Consider the following 20,306-nt stretch of genomic DNA (forward strand, 5'->3'; position numbering starts at 1 on the left):
TTTGCTATTTTTGGACCAAAATGTATTTTCGATGCTTCAACAAATTCTAACTGACCCTCTGATGTCACATGGACTACTTTGATGATGTTTTTCTTACCTTTCTGGAAATTGGACAGTATACCATACACACACTTTCAAAGGAGGGACTGAGCATCCCTTATCAGCATCCCTCCTTCTACCCATCTCCTCACTTCAAGTTCATTGTACAGCACGCAAAATAAGCATTATTACTTCAGCTAATTATATGTAAGCAAGAATTCATGAATTTGAAGTCGTGTGTTAATATATAAATCCTTATGAATTACATGGGAACAAAATCAACAATGTCAAATGAAGGAGTTTTTAGCCTTTTGGTCTGATGTTTCTGATTTCTGAGTCTGCTTTCATTGTAAATTAAACTGATTTATTTACAAAGAAAAAAAGATTTTAAAAAAGTTTGCAATTGTGTTTATATGCAAGAACACTGACTGGCATTTTTAAGTGTTAATCTTATTTCATCTATACATCTACTGCACCATCATGTAGAATTAGTTGCTATGAAAGATAAATCAAAGTGTCTTGGCCAGGGGTCACCAAACTTGCCTTGGAGGTCTGGTGTCCTGCCGAGTTTAGCTAACAACTAATCAATGTCTTAACAGGTATACTTTAAACTTCCAGGCAGATGTGTTGAGGCAAGTTGGAGCTAATCTCAGCAGGACACCAGCCCTCCAGGACCGAGTTTGGGCACCTCTAGTATTGGTCATGTGATTTCAGCAGTCAGAGCTTTATTTGTCAACTTAAATCTGTGTTATAGACTTGCTGGCTCAGATCTCACTGATCAGTGCTGTGAAAGTTTGTCTTCATCTCTACAATCATCAAATTCCCATTTGAGAGAGCTGGACCTGAGTAACAATGACCTGAAGGATTCAGGAGTGAAGCTTCTCTGTGATGGCCTGAGGAGTTCACACTGTCACCTCAACATACTAAGGTTTGAGATTTTTAAACAAATTTAGTCCAGATACAATACATTGACTTATTGAGTGACTGCTATTCCAATGATGTTCTAAATATGTGAAAGCAACTCCTGACTACTTTAAAACACCAAAATGCATGTTTAAAAAAGAAATTTGGGGATATTTGTACTTTGTTCTGGTTAGATTTAGTATATCTTAATGGGTAACACATTAGTTCACTTCACAAATTCCTCAACTAAAAAGAGCAAAAATTACACCTTAAGTAAAAAAAAAAATACTAAGCTACTTTATTTAATAAAATAGAATAACAAGAAGAACTTTTCAAAATTTCCATAATCAAAAGTCAACTTTATTTAATTATATGTAGTTTTTTAAAAACATAAGAAGAAAACAAATATGCTTCATTGTTGACAGCTTGATCAGCTCTAATGTTCTGGAAGATGGTGTGTGTGTTTGTCTGTGTGTGTGTGTGTGTCTGCCTCTCTGTCTGTCTGTCTTGTAGGTTGTCGGGCTGTATGGTGACAGAAGAAGGCTGTTTTCATCTGGTTTCAGCTCTGCGTTCAAACCCCTCACACCTGAAAGAGCTGGACTTGAGCTACAATAACCCAGGACAATCATTAGTCCAGCTGCTCTTTGATTCAAACTACAGGCTGGACAAACTCAAGTATGTAAAACACTACTAATGATCCTGCCATGTGTGTTTGTGCATGTACAGTATGTGGCCAACCAAAATTAGCTTTTTGCCATCGCAATTAGCCATCAGCTTGCCTCACCGACGTGTTACATTTGACAGCTGCAGTCGGGGAAAATGAAAGAATAACACTGTAGTTAAAATATTTAATATAAGTTTAGCTTAGAGCGAATTCAAACAGGAAAAATTTTAAGCCTATTAACCTTAGATATTTTCTCTAAGCTACATAGTATTACACCATATTTTAAATTTGACACATTTAATTGGTGTGCTATATTAATTATTTATAACAATAATTATGTGATATATTCTAAAGAAATGGTGATTTACAAAGTACTTTGCATCTGAGCATTAAAAGTGGTAGCCTATTTTAGTGAGCGAGACTACATGGATTTATGTCAATATTCTCATATATTAGGCCTATATTTGACACAAATACATTAATAATTTAAATTTTTGAATTAGGTTTTTGTTAAATATGAGCGAAAATCATCACAATTAAAAGACCCAAAGACTTAAACTACTTCAGTTTGTGTGCACTTAATTTATTTAAGTTTTACAATTAGAGTTGAATTACTGAAATTAACTTTTCCATGACTTTCTAATTTATTGACATGTACCTGTATTAGGCAGCAAGTGAAAAAAAATTCTTTAAAGTTGATGTGTCAGAAGCAGGAAAAAATCGACAAGCATAAGGATTTGTAAAGCGAGGTTGACAATGGCCAAATTTTGATTGTGATCTAAGATATTGTAACTTATTGTGTCAGTTGTGCAACCTTTCAGAGGAGAAAACTCAGACAGTGAGCTTTAATGAGCATCATGTTTAGTGAGCATCATCTTTTTCTACTAGTCGTAGACCGGTGACCACAGTATCACTTGTGCTCACACAAGCAACCTAGTGATGCGCCGGTCAGGTTTTTTTCCAGCCTGTAGGTCCCGCTTTTATGGCATTATTTTCGCCCCAGCCCGAAAATAAAGTACAATTTCTTTACCCACTCCGACCCGCGAATTGGGGACTTCATGGAAGATACGTTTCTACTTAGACCTTCGTATTGTAACCTTATCAAAGAACCTAATTGTGACGAGTGGGGCGGGGCCGAGAGACGTGGGATCAAGGAGTGAGGCCAGGTGTAGTGATTGGAGATGAGCTACACCTGCTACCCACCACCTGTCTCGAGTCCCACATAGGAGATGGAAGGATATAAAACTGGAGCAACGACTGTGAAGGACGAGAGAGGACCAGGCCTGGGCCATATTTTATGTGTTTGCTTTTTATTTATGTGTTTATTTTGAGATTAAAGTTTCATTTGATTGTGCGCCGGTTTCCGCCTCCTTCTTCCGGATGATTAGGAAGTTTTTACTTTTTAAGAGTTTCTCTGTCAAGGGCGAGACTGGGACTCAGTTGCAGGTGCTCAAAATGTCAGTTTATTAGATGGGCTTAATTTAAAAAAGGACAGAAAAAAAACAAGATAATTAACAACAAAAACTATCCAGGAACAGGGCAGTCTGGAGCAGATCCAAAAGAGCCTCCTGGACGAATTTCACTTGGAAATCCTCTGATGCAATGCCCGGATAAACTGACAGGGAGGCGGGGGCGCTGTTGAGGCGGGGAACTGGTGGCGCGCTGCGGCATGGCGAAGAAGAGGAGTGACAGCGACCGGTGATCACTAACACAGAAGGCTGGAGAGTAGCGCTGCCTAAAAGCAGGAGGAAACAGGAGAAAACAAAACTAGAGGATGAAAACAAAACTGGCACGATCTCTGTGCAGGCTAAGAGATGTGGACAAAGTTGAGACATGGACGAGAACAACTCGACGATCTGACAACAGACAACACACATGAGGAGACTAAATAGAGAAGGAGTGATTATCATAATGCAGAGCAGGTGATGGTGACCAATAACAAGATAATAATGAAACAAGAGGGCGGAGACGGGCACCACGGTGACACAGAAGCACAGTGTAAGTGTAAACAACACACACTATGGGGAAAAAAACAGACAGATCAGCGCGGGGGCGTGACATTACCCCCCTCCCCAGGAGCGCCCCCTGGCGCTCCAGGGAAGGTACCACCACGCTGCCGGTTGAAGTCCTCGATCAGCGAACAATCCAAAATATCCCGAGCCGGGACCCAACTCCTCTCATCCGGACCATATCCCTCCCAGTCCACCAGATACTGAAATCCCCGACCTCGACGTCTGACATCTAGCAACCTCCTGACAGTGAAGGCTGGGGAACCATCCACTAGACGGGGAGGGGGAGGGTTAGTAGCAGATGGGTTAAGGCGAGAATGAAACACAGGCTTGACCCGAGAAACATGAAAGACTGGGTGTAAGTATGGGAGGTAACTTGAGCTTTACCGCCACCGGACTCAATACCTTGGCGATCTGATATGGCCCCATGAACCTGGGGGCTAACTTGCGAGAAGCCACCCGGAGAGGAAGGTCCTTGGTAGACAGCCATACTCTCTGACCACATACGTAGCGGGGAGCAGGAATACGGTGACGGTCAGCCACTGCTTTGGTTCGTCTGGAAACTCGAGCAAAGGTTTCCTAAGCCCTCCTCCAGGTGCGGCGACACCTGCAGACGAAGGCTAAGGCAGACGGAACAGCAGCATCGGGCTCCTGTGAAGGGAACATAGGAGGTTGAAAACCAATGGAGCACTGGAATGGAGACATACCTGTGGCCGCCACTGGCAAGGAGTTATGGGCATATTCAATCCAGGATAACTGTTGGCTCCAAGAACTCGGATTATGGGACGTCAGGCAGCGGAGAGCTGGTTCCAGAACCTGGTTTGCCCGCTCGGACTGCCCATTGGTCTGAGGGTGAAAACCTGACGAAAGACTCGTAGAGGCCCCGATCTGTCGACAGAACTCCTTCCAGAACCGGGAGACAAACTGTGGCCCCCTATCAGAAACCACGTCCACCGGAACGCCATGAATCCGGAAGATGTGGTCAACTACCACTTGAGCGGTCTCCTTAGCTGAAGGCAGTTTGGGAAAGGGGATGAAATGGGCTGCTTTAGAGAAGCGATCAACCACCGTCGATACTACGGTGTTACCCCTCGATGGTGGAAGACCAGTGACAAAGTCAAGGGCTATGTGTGACCAGGGGCGGGAGGGGATGGGTAAGGGGTGTAGCAGACCAACAGGAGGCTGATTAGAACTCTTGTTCTGGGCGCAAATTGGGCAGGCAAACACAAACTGCCTGACGTCCTGGGCCATGGATGGCCACCAAAATCGCTGGCGGATGGCAGCCAGAGATCTCCGAACCCCAGGATGACAGACTAACTTGGATGAATGCCCCCACTGGAGGACTTCAGGGCGCAGGCCAGCCGGCACGAAAAGTCTACCCTCTAGGCACTCCCTTGGCACCTCTCTCTCTCGTATGGCTTCCAGCACTCTCCTCTCCATGTCCCAGGAGAGGGACCCTACCACAATTTCTTTAGGGATAATTGTTTCAGTAGATACACCGGTTCTTTTTGTATCCCTATAAAGACAGGAGAGGGCATCAGGCTTTATATTTTTGGAGCCTGGGCGATACGAGAGAGAGAAGTTGAACCGGCCAAAGAAGAGTGCCCATCGGGCCTGGCGTGGACTCACCCTCTAGGCCGAACGGACGTATTTCAAGTTCTTATGGTCCGTCCAAACCAAAAAGGGCTGTGCTGACCCCTCCAACCAGTGACGCCATTCACCCAAGGCCAGTCTGACCGTCAACAGTTCCCGGTTCCCTACGTCATAATTCCGTTCTGCTGGGCTCAGGCGGTGAGAGTAGTAGGCACAGGGATGTACCTTCCCATCTCTAGGGGATCTCTGAGAAAGGGCCGCACCTACTCCAATCTCAGAAGCATCCACCTTCACAATAAACTGACGTTCAGGGTCTGGAAATGAAAGAACAGGAGCAGAAATGAATCGGGACTTTAGGTCATTAAAGGCCTCCTGAGCCTTCAAATTCCACCTAAACGGTACCTTAGTGGAGGTAAGAGCTGTCAAGGGTGCAGCAACCTGACTAAAGTTTCTGATGAAGCGCCTGTAGAAGTTGGCAAATCCCAGAAACCGCTGCAGTGCCTTTCGTGAGTCTGGAGGTGGCCACTCGGCTACGGCCCTCACCTTAGCGGGATCAGCTTTGATTCCCTCCGCCGAAATGATATAGCCCAGGAAGGGAACTGACTTGGAGTGGAAAACGCACTTCTCCGCTTTAACATATAGCTGGTTCTCCAGCAGCCGTTGTAGCACCTGGCGCACGTGTTGGGTGTGTACCTCAAGTGAAGGAGAAAAAATAAGAATGTCATCAAGGTACACAAAGACAAACTTGTTAACCATGTCTCGCAACACGTCATTAACCAGGGCCTGGAAGACAGCTGGGGCATTTGTCAGGCCAAAGGGTAGCACCCAGTACTCATAATGTCCCGAAGGAGTGATGAATGCTGCCTTCCCCTCATCCCCCTCTCGAATCCGAACCAGGTGATAAGCATTACGGAGGTCCAATTTACTGAAGACCTTGGCTCCCTGCAAAAGTTCAAAGGCAGATGACATTAAGGGCAGGGGGTACCTATTCTTAATGGTAATGTCATTCAAACCTCTGTAGTCAATATAAGGGTGCAAAGAGCCGTCCTTCTTCTTAACAAAGAAAAACCCTGCACCAGCAGGAGACGAGGAGGGAGGGATGAGCCCGGCATCAAGGGACTCACGAATATATTTGTCCATAGCCTCTCTTTCTGGAACAGACAGGGAATATAACCGACCCCTGGGCGGAGAAGTGCCTGGGAGGAGGTTGATGGCACAATCATAAGGCCGGTGAGGAGGCAGGGACACAGCCCGGGACTTGCTGAAGACCTGCCGCAGATCGCAGTACTCCTCCGGCACCCCGGACAGATCAGCCTCATCCACCTGCACAACAGGAGACACAGCACCAGGAAAAGAGACAGAACCCAAACAAGACTCAAGACAAGACTGTTTCCAAGACAAGACTGAGTTTCTGGCCCAATCCACATGAGGGCCGTGCTGCACAAACCACGGGTGTCCCAGAACCACGGGGGCACTCGGGGAGTCAAGAAGGTACAGCTCGGTTATCTCATGGTGATTGCCAAAAACGATAAGACTTACAGGAGGGGTGAGGTGAGTGATGGTAGTGATGGGGGAATCATCAAGAGACCGAACAGAGATAGGAGTAGAGAGGGGAATGGCGGGAATTCCCCACTGCTTGGCCAGTGCCGTGTCCATGAAGCTACCAACAGCCCCAGAATCCACCAGGGCCGAACAGGAGTGACTAGAACCTCTGAACTGGACACCCACGGGAAGTAGTGTGCGGGAGGAGTGGGGGAAATTAAGTGTCCGGCCCTCCAACAGTAGAGACATAAGCCCCGGTGAGTCTCTCTTGTTTCTGCTGAGGGGTAAGATGCAGACGTCCCACCTGCATGGGTTCGAGGTCAGCAGGAGATGGCAGAGGCAGGACCGGGGTGGATTCGCTGGTCATTTCACCCACCCTCCAAGAAGTGCGAGCAGTCAATTGTTGGTGACGAAGGCGAAGGCGACTCTCAACACGGAGGGCCAGGTCGACCAGATCATCAAAACTGCGTGGGAGCTCTTGGGTGGCGATCTTGTCTTGGATCTCCTCGTCTAGTCCAGCACGGAACACAGCTCTGCAAGCCCCCTCATTCCAGTCCCAGGCCGCTGCTAAGGTCTTGAATTCAATGGCAAATTCAGTCACTGAACGGCCTCCTTGCTGTAGCCGTGCCAGTTGGGCTGCTGCCTCATCACCCCGAGCAGAACGGTCGAATAATTTGACCATCTCTTGTCGAAAAGACTCAAAAGAGGCACAAAAAGTAGCCTGGGCCTCCCATACCGAATCATGATCATGACGGGTGATCGGAGGATCGGGAAAGGCGAGTGGGGTCCTCCGATCTGGCGGACGCCTGTCTCCGAAATTCCTGGAGCTGGGCAGTCAGCTCCGACAACTTGGCATTAAGGAACTCAACCTCCCGGGACGTGGATGTTAGCTGGGAGGCATGTTGGCCCAAGAGAATGCCCTGCTGGGTGACGGCTGATCTGAGGGGATCTGCACCTGCTGAGTCCATGGTGGTCAGATCGTTCTGTCAAGCGCGAGACTGGGACTCAGTTGCAGGTGCTCAAAATTTCAGTTTATTAGATGGGCTTAATTTCAAAAAGGACAGAAAAAACCAAGATAATTAACAACAAAAACTATCCAGGAACAGGGCAGTCTGGAGCAGATCCAAAAGAGCCTCCTGGACGAATTCCACTTGGAAATCCTCTGATGCAATGCCCGGATAAACTGACAGTGAGGCCGGGGCGCTGTTGAGGCGGGGAACTGGTGGCGCGGCGAAGAAGAGGAGTGACAGCGACCGGTGATCACTAACACGGAAGGCTGGAGAGTAGCGCTGCCTAAAAGCAGGAGGAAACGGGAGAAAACAAAACTAGAGGATGAAAACAAAACGGGCACGATCTCTGTGCAGGCTAAGAGATGTGGACAAAGTTGAGACATGGACGAGAACAACTCAACGATCTGACAACAGACAGCACACATGAGGAGACTAAATAGAGAAGGAGTGATTATCATAATGCAGAGCAGGTGATGGTGACCAATAACAAGATAATAATGAAACAAGAGGGCGGAGACGGGCACCACGGTGACACAGAAGCACAGTGTAAGTGTAAACAACACACACTATGGGGAAAAAAACAGACAGATCAGCCCGGGGGCGTGACATTCTCTCAGTCTTGTAAAGGGGGCTCGTAGAGTGAGTCGGTGAAGTTGCTTGATTGATTTTTGGGTCAAATTATTGTTTTTAGAAACATATATTTTTGTTTCTTTTGATACTTTTGGAGTTTCACTGTAAAAACAATTTGCATTCTTTTGGAAAATCTTAGTTTTTCACTTTTTGGAATAAACCAACTTTTTGACTTCATCAGCACGTGACTTCATTTTTTCATGCCTCCATGGGCCGGTACATCCAGAGCAGAGGTGCCGCTACTGCTTGAACAACTTGTAGCAGTTGGCACACCACTGTTTCTGTTACAATAGGCTATATGAAATTGCACTAGTGATGGTTCGTCCGTAAACTAGTCTTTAAGGTGAATGAATCGTTCTCATTCAGGTAATCCACTGACTCATTTTTCTCGTTCACTGAAGTTCCTCCCTCCACAGCAGCGCGTGAGCTCGGCGCTATTAGCAGCACATGTGCAGCTCATGAACAGCTCGATGAATGTTTTCATCCTGTCAAAGAGTTACCATATTTTCCAGACTATAAGTCGCACTTTTTTTCATAGTTTGGTTGGTCCTGCGACTTATAGTCAGGTGCGACTTATTTATCAAAATTAATTTGACATGAACCGAGAGAAATGAAATGTGGCAACCACCACAGCTTGAAGAGTCTCCATACCCATGCTCAAAGCAAATGGTTGATGTGCATTGTCAAAGTAACAATGATGCACTGAGCCTACAATTCAGGATGTTATATTAGCGCAAAAGCTCTACGTAGTTCTCCCGATGGAGAGAACACCACTGCTGCACACTGCCAGCTGTCAGTCCCTTGAGAGGAGAAGGAGAAGGAAAAAATCAGAGAAGGAGAAGATGGAGGATATGGCGAAGGAGAAGAAGGAGATGAAGAATGAGGAGAAGGAGAAGGAGAAGAAGATGGAAAAGAATAAGGAGAATGATGAGAAGGAGAAGGAGGAAGAGAAAATAAAAATAGGGCCTGCTATTTTCACCTGCTGGAGAGAACACTCTTTGGTGCCATAACTGTACGGGCCTGTTGTTCATCCCCTGCTCACTACTTAAATTAAAGTGTGGCCTGCTATTTTCTCCCTTCTTTTAGAGGCGAGAATACCCCTTTGTTACCAGTAGGCTGCATTGAGAATATTTCAATAACATTTTATTTTCTCCTCTGCAGGAATGGAACAATGATGGTTTTGGGGGGTTCTTGTTCAGGCAGTAATACCTCTCATTATGTTTGGGGGGGTGTAATGTTTAAGCTCTTGTAAGTTCAGTTAATTTGGGAGGAACCGTACCTCCATAGATAAATTGTGTTCTCTAAACTCATTAACTTGTTATAGTGGTCCAGTCTGAAATTGAATGCAGCGTTAGTTCAGTCAGGCCACAGAGGCCAAATAGCTCCAATCACTACCACTCTCCTATCAGACACGGGACATATATATGCGGCATTACTGCTCAGTATGCTCAAATGGCTCACAACTCTCCCTCCCTCCCAATTATAAGCGTTATCATATTACTATGCACCTTCTGGTTGTCGTCTCTTTGTTTCAGATCACTAAGGTCGGTGACACACTGGCTGTGTGGCGTGAGCGTGGCGTTTCTGCTGCGTGTCAGTTGCGTGGCGGCTGCTTCGCGTTTTCGGCGTCTTTACACACCAGAAGCGTACCTGACGTGGTGCTGGCACACTGCTGCTGCTGTATGTGACATAGAGGGAGGCCACCAACAGACCAGGCTCTTGTCTTCATGACAACAGTATAAACTTTTACACACCTACACCTACTGATAAAGGACACCGTCAACAGTATTGATGGCAAAATAGACTATGTTTGACAGGTGCAATATTTGAAAATCTATTATTAATTATTTATTTTTTAAATTACATTTATATCTGAATTTATGTCAACCTATAGACTTTCAAACATCAAAATGTCATGAATTAATATGTATTTGTGTACAACATGACATATAAACATATTTTCCTATTATATTTTGCCTGAAAACGCTTCCAACAGGCTTGCGTGTTGCATGAAAAATAGGCGTCAATTCTATTTCTAGCATGCACGCGTTTTCTGCGTGTCTCACGCAGGCAATCTGCAAGCTCTAACGTGTTAACATGGGAGCCGAATTAAAAATGGACACGCCACACAGCTGAGATGCTTGCGCCACGCATCCAGTGTGTCGCCATCCTAAGGCTTTCAAGTCCCAGTAGCGGACATGGATCTCACTGCTGAGAGACACTCATCCTCATAACCAAGCTACAGGATAGACATCCCAATGCAACATCTACACGATTACCATTGTTTGCTTTTAAAGATATTAAAGATATTATTTATTTTTTATTATATTAAGTGTCTTAATTGTCATGTATTTCCAAGCTGATGGTTCTGGGCGATTAAGGTTTAAGCTCTTGTATGTTCAATTATTTTTGGAGCAAGAACCCCTATAAGGAACCAAAACGCCAAAGATAAATTGTGTTCAATAAAATCAAGTAACTTGCCAAAGTGATCCTGTTTGAACTCATTTGTAAGTCGCTTTGGATATAAGCGTCTGCTAAATTACTAAATGTAAATGTAATGTAAATGTAAATGTAAATGTAAATAAATTCAGTACACACAGACTGAAGAAGATGTAGTCTTTGGTTCTTTTAATTGTGATGATTTTGGCTCACATTAAACAAAAACCTACCAATTCACTATCTCAACAAATTAGAATACGTAATAAGACCAATAAAAAATAAAACTTTTTAGTGAATTTAGTGCATTTTGTGGTCTCTTGTTTCCCATTTACTCTTGACAATACCCCATAGAGCCTCTTTGCTGGCCAGTAAAGCACACCAACACCTTGGTCATTTCACCAACCTTTGGTGCTTTTGGCAGTGCGGGCAGGTGCCAAATCCTGCTGGAAAATGAAAACAGCATCTTCAAAAAAAAAAAAATTGTTCAGAAGAAGGAAGCATTAAATGCTCTACAATTTATTGGTAAATGGGTGCAGTGACTTTGGTTTTCAAAAAAACACAATGGACCAACACCAGCAGATGACATTGTACTCCAAATTATCACAGACTGTGAAAACATACTGTAACACTGGAAAGAACACAGTTCTTCTTCTTCTTAACCCAGGTAAAATGCATTTGAAGTTTGTGGTTCAGGAGTGACTTAACAAGAGGAATATGACAACTGTAGCCAAATTTCTTGACACATCTGTGTGTGGTGGCTCTTGATGCCTTCACCACAGCCTCAGTCCATTCCTTGTGAAGTTCACTCAAATTCTTGAATCGATGTTGCTTGACTATCATCATAAGGCTGCTTTTCTCTCGGTTGGTTGTGCATCTTTTTCTTCCACACTTTTTCCTTCCACTCAACTTTCTGTTAACATGCTTGGATACATCACTCTGTGAACAGCCAGCTTCTTTGGCAATGAATGTTTGTGGCTTACCCTCCTTGTGAAGGGTGTCAATGATTGTCTTCTGGACTGTCTTCCCCATGATTGTGTAGCCTAGTGAACCAAACTGAGAGACCATTTTGAAGGCTCAGGAAAACTTTGCAGGTGTTTTGAGTTGATTAGCTGTTTGGCATTTCACTATATTCTAATTTGTTGAGATAGTGAATGTGTGTGTGTGTACACACTATAATAATTGTGTCAGTTTAGTATAAAACTTCACAATGTTTTCAGTCTTCACAGGGTTCAGATTAACCAACTAATACTAGCACTTTTCCTTTTCTTGTCTTTCATATTTAAAAAGAAAAAACCCTGGCTATGCATTCTGTACTAGACTAACTGATACTTGTGATGGCACTTGTATACTGTTGTTATTCTCTTGTTGACCTGACTGCTTCTATTGTTCTCATTTGTAAGTCGCTTTGGATAAAAGCATCTGCTAAATGATTAAATGTAAACGTAAAGATTTATCAGGTAAATATCTACATTTATATAAATTGAGTGTGACTTTTTTTGTTTGTACAGTGTGGATCATCCAGGAGTGTTCAGGATCATACCAGGACCACAGAAATGTAGGACACACACACACAATGGGCACTATTTTAATGATCTAAACTCAAAGTGTAAAAGCGCACGGCACAGGTGCAATCAGGGCATGTCCAAATCCACTTTTGCTATTTTAACGATGGAAAAACGGTTGCGTGCCCGGGTGCATGGTCTAAACGGGTTGTCCCTATTCTCTTAATGAGTAAAGGGAGTTTTTTAGGCATAACATGCAATAAACCAATCAGAGTCTCATCTTCCATTCCCTTTAAGAGCAATTTACATGGCAGAATTTGGCAAGCGCAAAGACAGAATGCGTGTGTGAGCAAATAGATAGCCTAATTCTGATACATGTGATGACTATCCATTATGACATGTAGACATATATATATATATATATATATATATATATATATATATATATATATATATAGTACAGATCAAAAGTTTGGACACACCTTCTCATTCAAAGAATTTTCTTCATTTTCATTCACTATGAAAATTGTAGATTCACACATGTGGGATTATATATGGAATTATATACAGTGTTATATATACACATAAAAAGTGTGAAACAACTGAAAATATGTCATATTCTAAGTTCTTCAAAGTAGCCACCTTTTGCTTTGATTACTGCTTTGCACACTCTTGGCATTCTCTTGATGAGCTACAAGAGGTAGTCACCTGAAATGGTCTTCCAACAGTCTTGAAGGAGTTCCCCGAGAGATGCTTAGCACTTGTTGGCCCTTTTGCCTTCTGTCTGCGGTCCAGCTCACCCCTAAACCATCTCAATTGGGTTCAGGTCCGGTGACTGTGGAGGCCAGGTCATCTGGCGCAGCACCCCATCACTCTCCTTCTTGGTCAAATAGCCCTTGATGCCTTCAGTGTGACTCTACATTTTTCATAGTCATGAAAATAAAGAAAACTCTTTGAATGAGAAGGTGTGTCCAAACTTTTGGTCTGTACTGTATATATGTCCCTGTGTTTAATAAGCAGCGTGTGCATGCGTTGCGAACCCGCCTATACGAACACACTCTTTAAATAACAAAGAAAAAACATTGCGCCAGACTTCAGACCAGGTTTGAGTTGGTCTATGGCGCAGTTTATTTTCAGCTCCTTAAAATAGCAATGCGCCAGCAATGCGCTTGAACGCACCTCTTTTTTTAGACCAGCACAGCCAATGGACACACAAATGCATTTGCTAATTAAACGACATGGGACTGGATGGGAAAATGCGAATGGCACCGGTCTGAAACTAGGAAACACACTTGCACTGTGCCTTGCGTCGCATTGCGCTGGGTGTATTACAAGGCCCACTGTCTTGTTTTGCTTTTATATTAATTGGACCCTGAAGCTGTAATTGTGGGCTAATGCACAACAGCCTTGAATTGTACATTATGAACATGCCATATCACCGTGCAGTCCAAGACTGGTTGCCTACTGAAGCAAAGCAGGGTTAAGTCTAACACTATACTGTCAACAAGCACCGTCTTTCGGATGAGATGTTAAACCGAGGTCCTGACTCTCTGTGGTCATTAAAAATCCCATGGCACTCCTCGTAAAGTGTAGGGGTGTAACCTCGGTGTCCTGGCCAAATTCCGTCTTTGACTGGGTCTATGACTCTCTCTCCACTCCACCTGTAGCTGTTGTGTGGTGAAGCGCACTGGTGCCGTTGTCCTGTGCAGGGCTGTAGCTTGGGTTAGTGAGGCCCCAGTGCAGATTGTACCAGTGGGCCCTGTTTGAAATTGTTTAATTTGTATCATCGTTCTATTTATTTATTTGTGCTATTTACTCAGTGTTCAAGTTTTTTCAAGTTTGTAGGTGTCCAGGTACAGAAACAGAATAATCAAATGTAAAATAGCGCTGCATAGTCTTTAAGAATTTTATATACAGTAAAACCAAAATTTATTCAGACACCTTCAACATTTCTCACATTATCACGGTTTATTCTCTATAGTTTAGAAATTGGTATTATAATATAACAAGAACTTTTTTGACATCTTGATAATGTCAGCTAAATTTGATAGAAAGATATGTAATGGATCACAATCAACCACAAATTCTGACAACTGTTATAATGACAATATTTACACAACTATCAAGACTTTGTTGAACCAAGCAATGCTCTGTATTATAAAAGGTTGAATTAGCAATTAAACAAAACAAAACAAAAAAACATTTAAGCAAAACACAATTTTTGGTCCCAATAATGTTCTTTTTAAAAAAAAATCAATTTCACTGGTCTACAATATGAAGAATTTTTGGGTATAATATGTCACAGTTCGCTTTATTTTGCTATACTCAGTCTTATAAATGAACTATAGTATCCTGCACCCAGTAGTTAATATAAAGAATTAAATCTGGTGTCTGAATAATTTTTAATTCTTGTTAAAATTACAAAGTAACTCAGTCAAGAGCAGTGAGTGATTTACTTTCTTTTGATCAGCTAAACCCTAAACCAACTTTTTTTAGTTAATGATCTGTAAGAATGGGGCTTTATTAGTGCTGTTCATTGATTCATGTAACTTTTTTGACATTTGAGTATAAAGTGTTTTAATCCTACAATATATGTCGTAAAAACGTTGATTTTTCCTATTGGATGTTGCGGTGGCAGGTGACGTAAGCAGTTTTTAGCTCACCACGCCCCCTTGGTACAAACCACCACGCCCCTGGCAGTATAAAACCATCTTCCACCGTCAAAAATCACTGTGAGTCAGGAGTTGGAATTGCAAGTATTGAAATCGACCAGGATAGACTAGCCTATTATAGCATCAATTTAGCATAGCAATTATATAGTTATTTAGATTATTTTGTGTAGCCTATGTAGTTAATTAGCATAGTTGTTAGTGTAACGTTAGTATTGTTAGCAGCATAGTTAGCTAAATAGCATAGTATTACATCAGTTAGGATAGCTTCAAGTTAGCGTAGATTTATCTGTATTTAGTACAGTGGTCAGGATGGTACTACGTGTAGTGTTACTGGTTGCGATAGCACTGCTGGACTGCATAGTTTTCCAGCAGACTTTAAAATTAGGCGCCAGTGGTTGCATACACTTGGCCTGGAAGACCGCAAGTTCACATCTAGAGCTAGAGTGTGCAAACTGCATTTTACGTGGGATTGCTTCTCCAATGCACTGGAGGTGGAAATGGGCTTCTCCACACAGCTTGCGCTGAAAAGCGACGCGGTGCGGGAGTTAAGACCGCAGTTTGAGCCAGCGGCTCGAATTGATTTGGCTCAGTCCACAGACACCTCGACATCCTTCACTTCAGGTGAAGGTGGGGGAGAAAAGTCCCGGTTCGGTGTTGCCGTTTGTGAGAAGCGTCTCTCTGCGTGTGCACAGAACACAGCGCACGAGTAACCTGCTCAGTTGAGCTTTCCAGCATCTTGTGTTTGGATGCTTTAAACCATTGGTCTCAAACTCAATTCATGGAGGGCCACAGCTCTGCTCCAACCCTAATCAAACACACCTGATCCAGCTAATCAAGGTTTTCAGGATTACTAGAAACTTCCAAGCAAGTGTGATTTGGAGCTGGTTGGAGCTAAACTCTGCAGAGCTGTTGCCCTCCAGGAATTGAGTTTGAGACCACTGCTTTAAACTCTTTTGAATGTTTGAATTGGCAAGGTTTAAAAACCGTGAAAATGATAAGCTTTCACGACGACGCACAGCAGTGGCCTGCAAACTGTCTTGAGCGTCTTTTAGACTGTTCTCAGCCACTCTGTTGAGATCGCCGTGGACCCCTATAATAATCACCACCCTTCTCCCAACTAGCGACGGCCCTGGTTCTGTGGCTGCCGTTGCATCTTCCAGTTAGATGCTGAACACTGGTGTTGGTTGAGGAAAGATCCCCTCATAAGATTGTAAAGCACTTTGGGTGTACAGCAACACACTGAAGTGCTATATAAATGCCTCATTAATTTATTCATTCTTTCCTTAGGCTTCTTTTGTTTTTATACTGACCAAACAATATTTTTTACCCCCTAACCCAACCCTAACTCTTAATCTACCCCTTAAAGAAAACCTGTTTACATTGTTGCACTTTCAGATAAACATCATTTACTATTTTTAATCATTTTCTCCCTTGTGGAGACCGCAAGCCGGTACCCACTGTGTCAAAAATGTCAGATTTTACTATCCTTGTGGGAATATTTGGTTTGATTTTTATAAAAGTTAAAATGTATTTTCTTGTTTTCAGTTGCATGTGAACTCACTCTGGATTTAAACACAGCAAGCACTGGTCTCATTCTCACTGAAAGGAAGGTGAAGTCTGTGAGAGAGAAGCAGCCGTATCCTGATCACCTAGACCGATTTGATGGGTTCAGGCCTCAGGTTCTGTGTAGAGAGAGTCTGACTGAACGCTGTTACTGGGAGGCTGAATGGAACGAGAATGGGGTTCATATATCAGTTACATATAAAGGAATCAGCAGGAAAGGAGAGAGTGATGACTGTTTGTTTGGATTAAATGATAAGTCCTGGAGTCTGAACTGTTTTAAAGACAATTTCTCTGTCACACACAATAAGAAGAGCAAGGCCATATCTGCCCCATCATGCGGTAGTAGAGTAGGAGTGTATGTGGACATGTTGGCAGGTATTCTGTCCTTCTACAGCGTCTCTGACACACACACACTCACACACTTACACACATTCAACACCACATTCACTGAACCCCTCTATGCAGGATTTGGCCTTGATTCTGGTAGTTCTGTGTCGCTGTGTGAAATTAAACTTTGAGAAACAACACAGGGAGCAAAACACAAAACCAGGGGTGGCGAATGTCGGTCCTGGAGAGCCGCAGCCCTGCAGAGTTTTGCTTCAGCCCTAATCAAACACATCTGAACAAGCTAATCAAGGTCTAAGAGTTAATAGAAAGCTACAGGCAGGTGAGTTTTAATTAGGGTTGGAGGTGAATTCTGCAGGGCTTCAGCTCTCCAAGACCAGAGTTCGCCACCCCTACACAAGACTGTTGACCTACTCTGTTAATGACAACAGATTGACTCTTTCTCACTCTAATCTTTGTTTAGTGTGTATTAAGTTAAATGTGGGCATGGTCCACATGTTCAAGATGTTTGATTTTGCGGATGCAACACAAGCTTTTTAGCTGAAATTTTGTTTTCTTGTCTGAATTTATTTAATGCAGGTATCCAACATGTCTAATATGAGTGGATTTTACACCGAATGACATTCAACAAGTTTTCAAAACAATCATCCTCTCTTGTCTTGTGCATGTTGGGGCAAAATTGTAAATTAATTTTTCCACCACATACAACTATGACAGCAGTAAGAATTTACTTTATTTTGTTTGATAGTCATGGTTTGCTGACCTGCAGTGATTTATGTAATTTATACTTTTGCCCTGTTCTTCTTTATCTATTGAACAATATTAATAATGTTTTTTTTTTCTTTTAAGTTTCTCTTAATGTCCACATTCAGTGCTTTAAACTCCTGTGCTTTTGCTTTCTAGCATTGAATTATCATTTATACTGATCAGCTGATTTCATTGCTTCACTAATTAAGTTGATCAGAAAATTTTATGTTGTTAGTGTAGATTGGCTGATTTTATATTGTATCACTTGTATAGATCAGTTGTGGTGTTTTGACTGACTGTTCTTCTGGGGCCCGTTTCACTAAGGAGGTTCAACCAACTCTGAGTTTAAACTTGAACTCTGAGTTGACTTACCCTGAAATGGGAAACATGTAATAGACACTCAGAATAATCATTTTCCATTTGAATTAAGATCATTTTTATTACCACACTGGCATATCATTTTACTCAAGTAAAATGCACTTAATTTAGATCCCCCCAGAAAACTGTCACGATCATTAGAAAAAAAATACTTAAGAAGAGCATTTTTCCAGCATGCATCAATGAAGTGTTTAAAAAGGGGGAGGAGACCAAAAGAAACTCTGGGTTTACCGAAGAAAACCTGCTCCTGACCAGGTTAGGTTCATAGAGTAAGTTACCATGGTAACTGACTCTCAAAGTTACCTCTCTTTCAGAAATGGGTTTGACAAACCTCCTATTCTGAAACCGAAAACCTAGATTTTCCCTCATTTCAGGGTTAACATACTCAGAGTTTTCACTTAACCTCCTTTCTGAAAACGCACCCCTGGTCTTGATGCTTTTTTTGTTGTGTAAAAGGATATTTACGTTAGACTGATCTCAGTTCAGTTATTCATTCTCAAGAGCTCATGTTATTAATCACATTAACCAGTAGTCAGAATCCAGGAAATACTATGTAAGTTTTAATAAAGGTGCGGGCAACACATGAGAGAGATTTTTTTCACATCTCTGTTTCTCTGTTCATTCAGAACCTTTACTGTGTTAATCTGTTCCTGCTCAAGTTCACAAACACTGACAATCAGCAGAATAAACAGACAAGTTTTTATCACTGAACTTAAGCATGGGAGGAATTCAGTCTGACAAAGATTTTATCACGTCCTCTAGGGGTCGCTATGGGGAATGCCTCGTTTTGACCTGTGTCTGAAGCATACATTTAAAAACACCAACTACACGTTGGCCAGCGACAGCCCATAATGTCACTACCGGTGTGACTATAGTATAAATAGGCGCCGGGAGAACACATCATCCACTTTTTAGTCTGAGGATTGCATCCAAAGCATGGCAGGAAACATAGAGGATGTATTGTTTCATTCCCTACTCAGGGAACCATAGTTACTTAAGAAACCTGAGACATTCTCTTTCAAGGGAACTTCGAACTACAAACTCTAGGGCTCTGCATAAGCTTGCTGAAGGAACTGTCTCCACAGACCCCTAGTAGCAACACCCTGTAAAAAGTAGGTATCCAGAGGATACATAGGTGGAGTGGTTGCCAAGGCAGAAGTGGGGCTTAATCAACTCCAGAAAGGGCACGAAACCCTCACCATACAGGATTTTAGAAAGAACACAAAGTACTAGTATGCTAACTTACCACAGTGTGGATTTTAGAAAGTATACAAAGACTTTACGTGCAACACTTACCATAACATGGATTTAAAGATACTGTTCTAAGGGGACCCTCGTGGCACTCTGAAAGAGCAGCTTATAGATGGAAATGGTGCATCCCAAAACAATATGTTAAAGAAGTCATCAACCCAGTATAAGGTATAATGCTGGAATCCAGCGGCCTGGTCGAAGGTTTAATTAGTCTTTTAATTCATATTAAATGTCTCTCTCTCTCTCTCTCTATACATATATATATATATATATATATATATATACACTCAGCAATAAAAAAATATAAAATGTGTCCACATTCAAATGTACAATCTGTTCCTGTTTCTATTGACACAGAGAACCACGCAGCTTCCTTTTTTTTTGAATAGATTAGTTTTTTATAATCTTTTAAAGATATATTATATAAATTAGGATCCTGTGTTTCGGCTAAAATTAGTGCTCCATCCATTTTTTTTATTTCTGTATAGAGAGGTCACACAGTGACGTATAGATCTTCTACTGGTCACGTGATGTGAATTCGCAGGTCAGAGTTCTCCAAACTTGAACTTTGGAATGCAGTGAAATGTGAAATTTTTCGCATGAGCTTGCGTTTCCGGTCTGATGCATGCGTATGAATGGAAGTCAATGGAACGAAAAGTGCAGCGTGACCGCCCCTTTACAGCTAATTATCCTATCCATGATTCATGAGAGCTACCATGTAAGTTTTTTTATATTTATATAATCACCCCTGTTTTGTTCCTGAATGAATCACCCATTTAAATGATTAGTTTCGGCCGCAGTGACTCACTTATTAACAGTGACTTGCTGACACTTACTGGCAGTTTTGATTTCACATTTAAAGTATCTTTTTATTTTTGAAAATAATATCAAATATCAGTATTTAACATTTTATGTTTAAAATATTATTGCATTTGTAACTGCGGGTTAAATACATTCATGTCCTGGATCTAAATGCCCCTTCTAATGCAGCTTCTGCATTTTCTCTGCATTGCAGATTA

At 42.4% G+C, this 20,306-nt stretch overlaps 1 protein-coding gene across 1 annotated transcript in view; it reads left to right on the plus strand.

The window, feature by feature from the left end:
- LOC113100930 (NACHT, LRR and PYD domains-containing protein 3-like) overlaps nucleotides 1-18,138 on the plus strand; it is a 48,406-nt gene extending 30,268 nt beyond the window's left edge. The window contains exons 3-6 of the mRNA XM_026265417.1: nucleotides 794-967; nucleotides 1,456-1,617; nucleotides 12,338-12,384; nucleotides 16,549-18,138. Of these exons, the coding sequence (XP_026121202.1) occupies nucleotides 794-967; nucleotides 1,456-1,617; nucleotides 12,338-12,384; nucleotides 16,549-17,084 (919 nt within the window). The 3' untranslated portion in view covers nucleotides 17,085-18,138. The remainder of the gene's footprint in view (nucleotides 1-793; nucleotides 968-1,455; nucleotides 1,618-12,337; nucleotides 12,385-16,548) is intronic.
- The last annotated feature ends 2,168 nt before the right edge of the window (nucleotides 18,139-20,306 follow it).

The sequence above is a fragment of the Carassius auratus genome, unplaced genomic scaffold (assembly GCF_003368295.1).
Source record: "Carassius auratus strain Wakin unplaced genomic scaffold, ASM336829v1 scaf_tig00217411, whole genome shotgun sequence".
Lineage (NCBI taxonomy): Eukaryota > Metazoa > Chordata > Actinopteri > Cypriniformes > Cyprinidae > Carassius > Carassius auratus.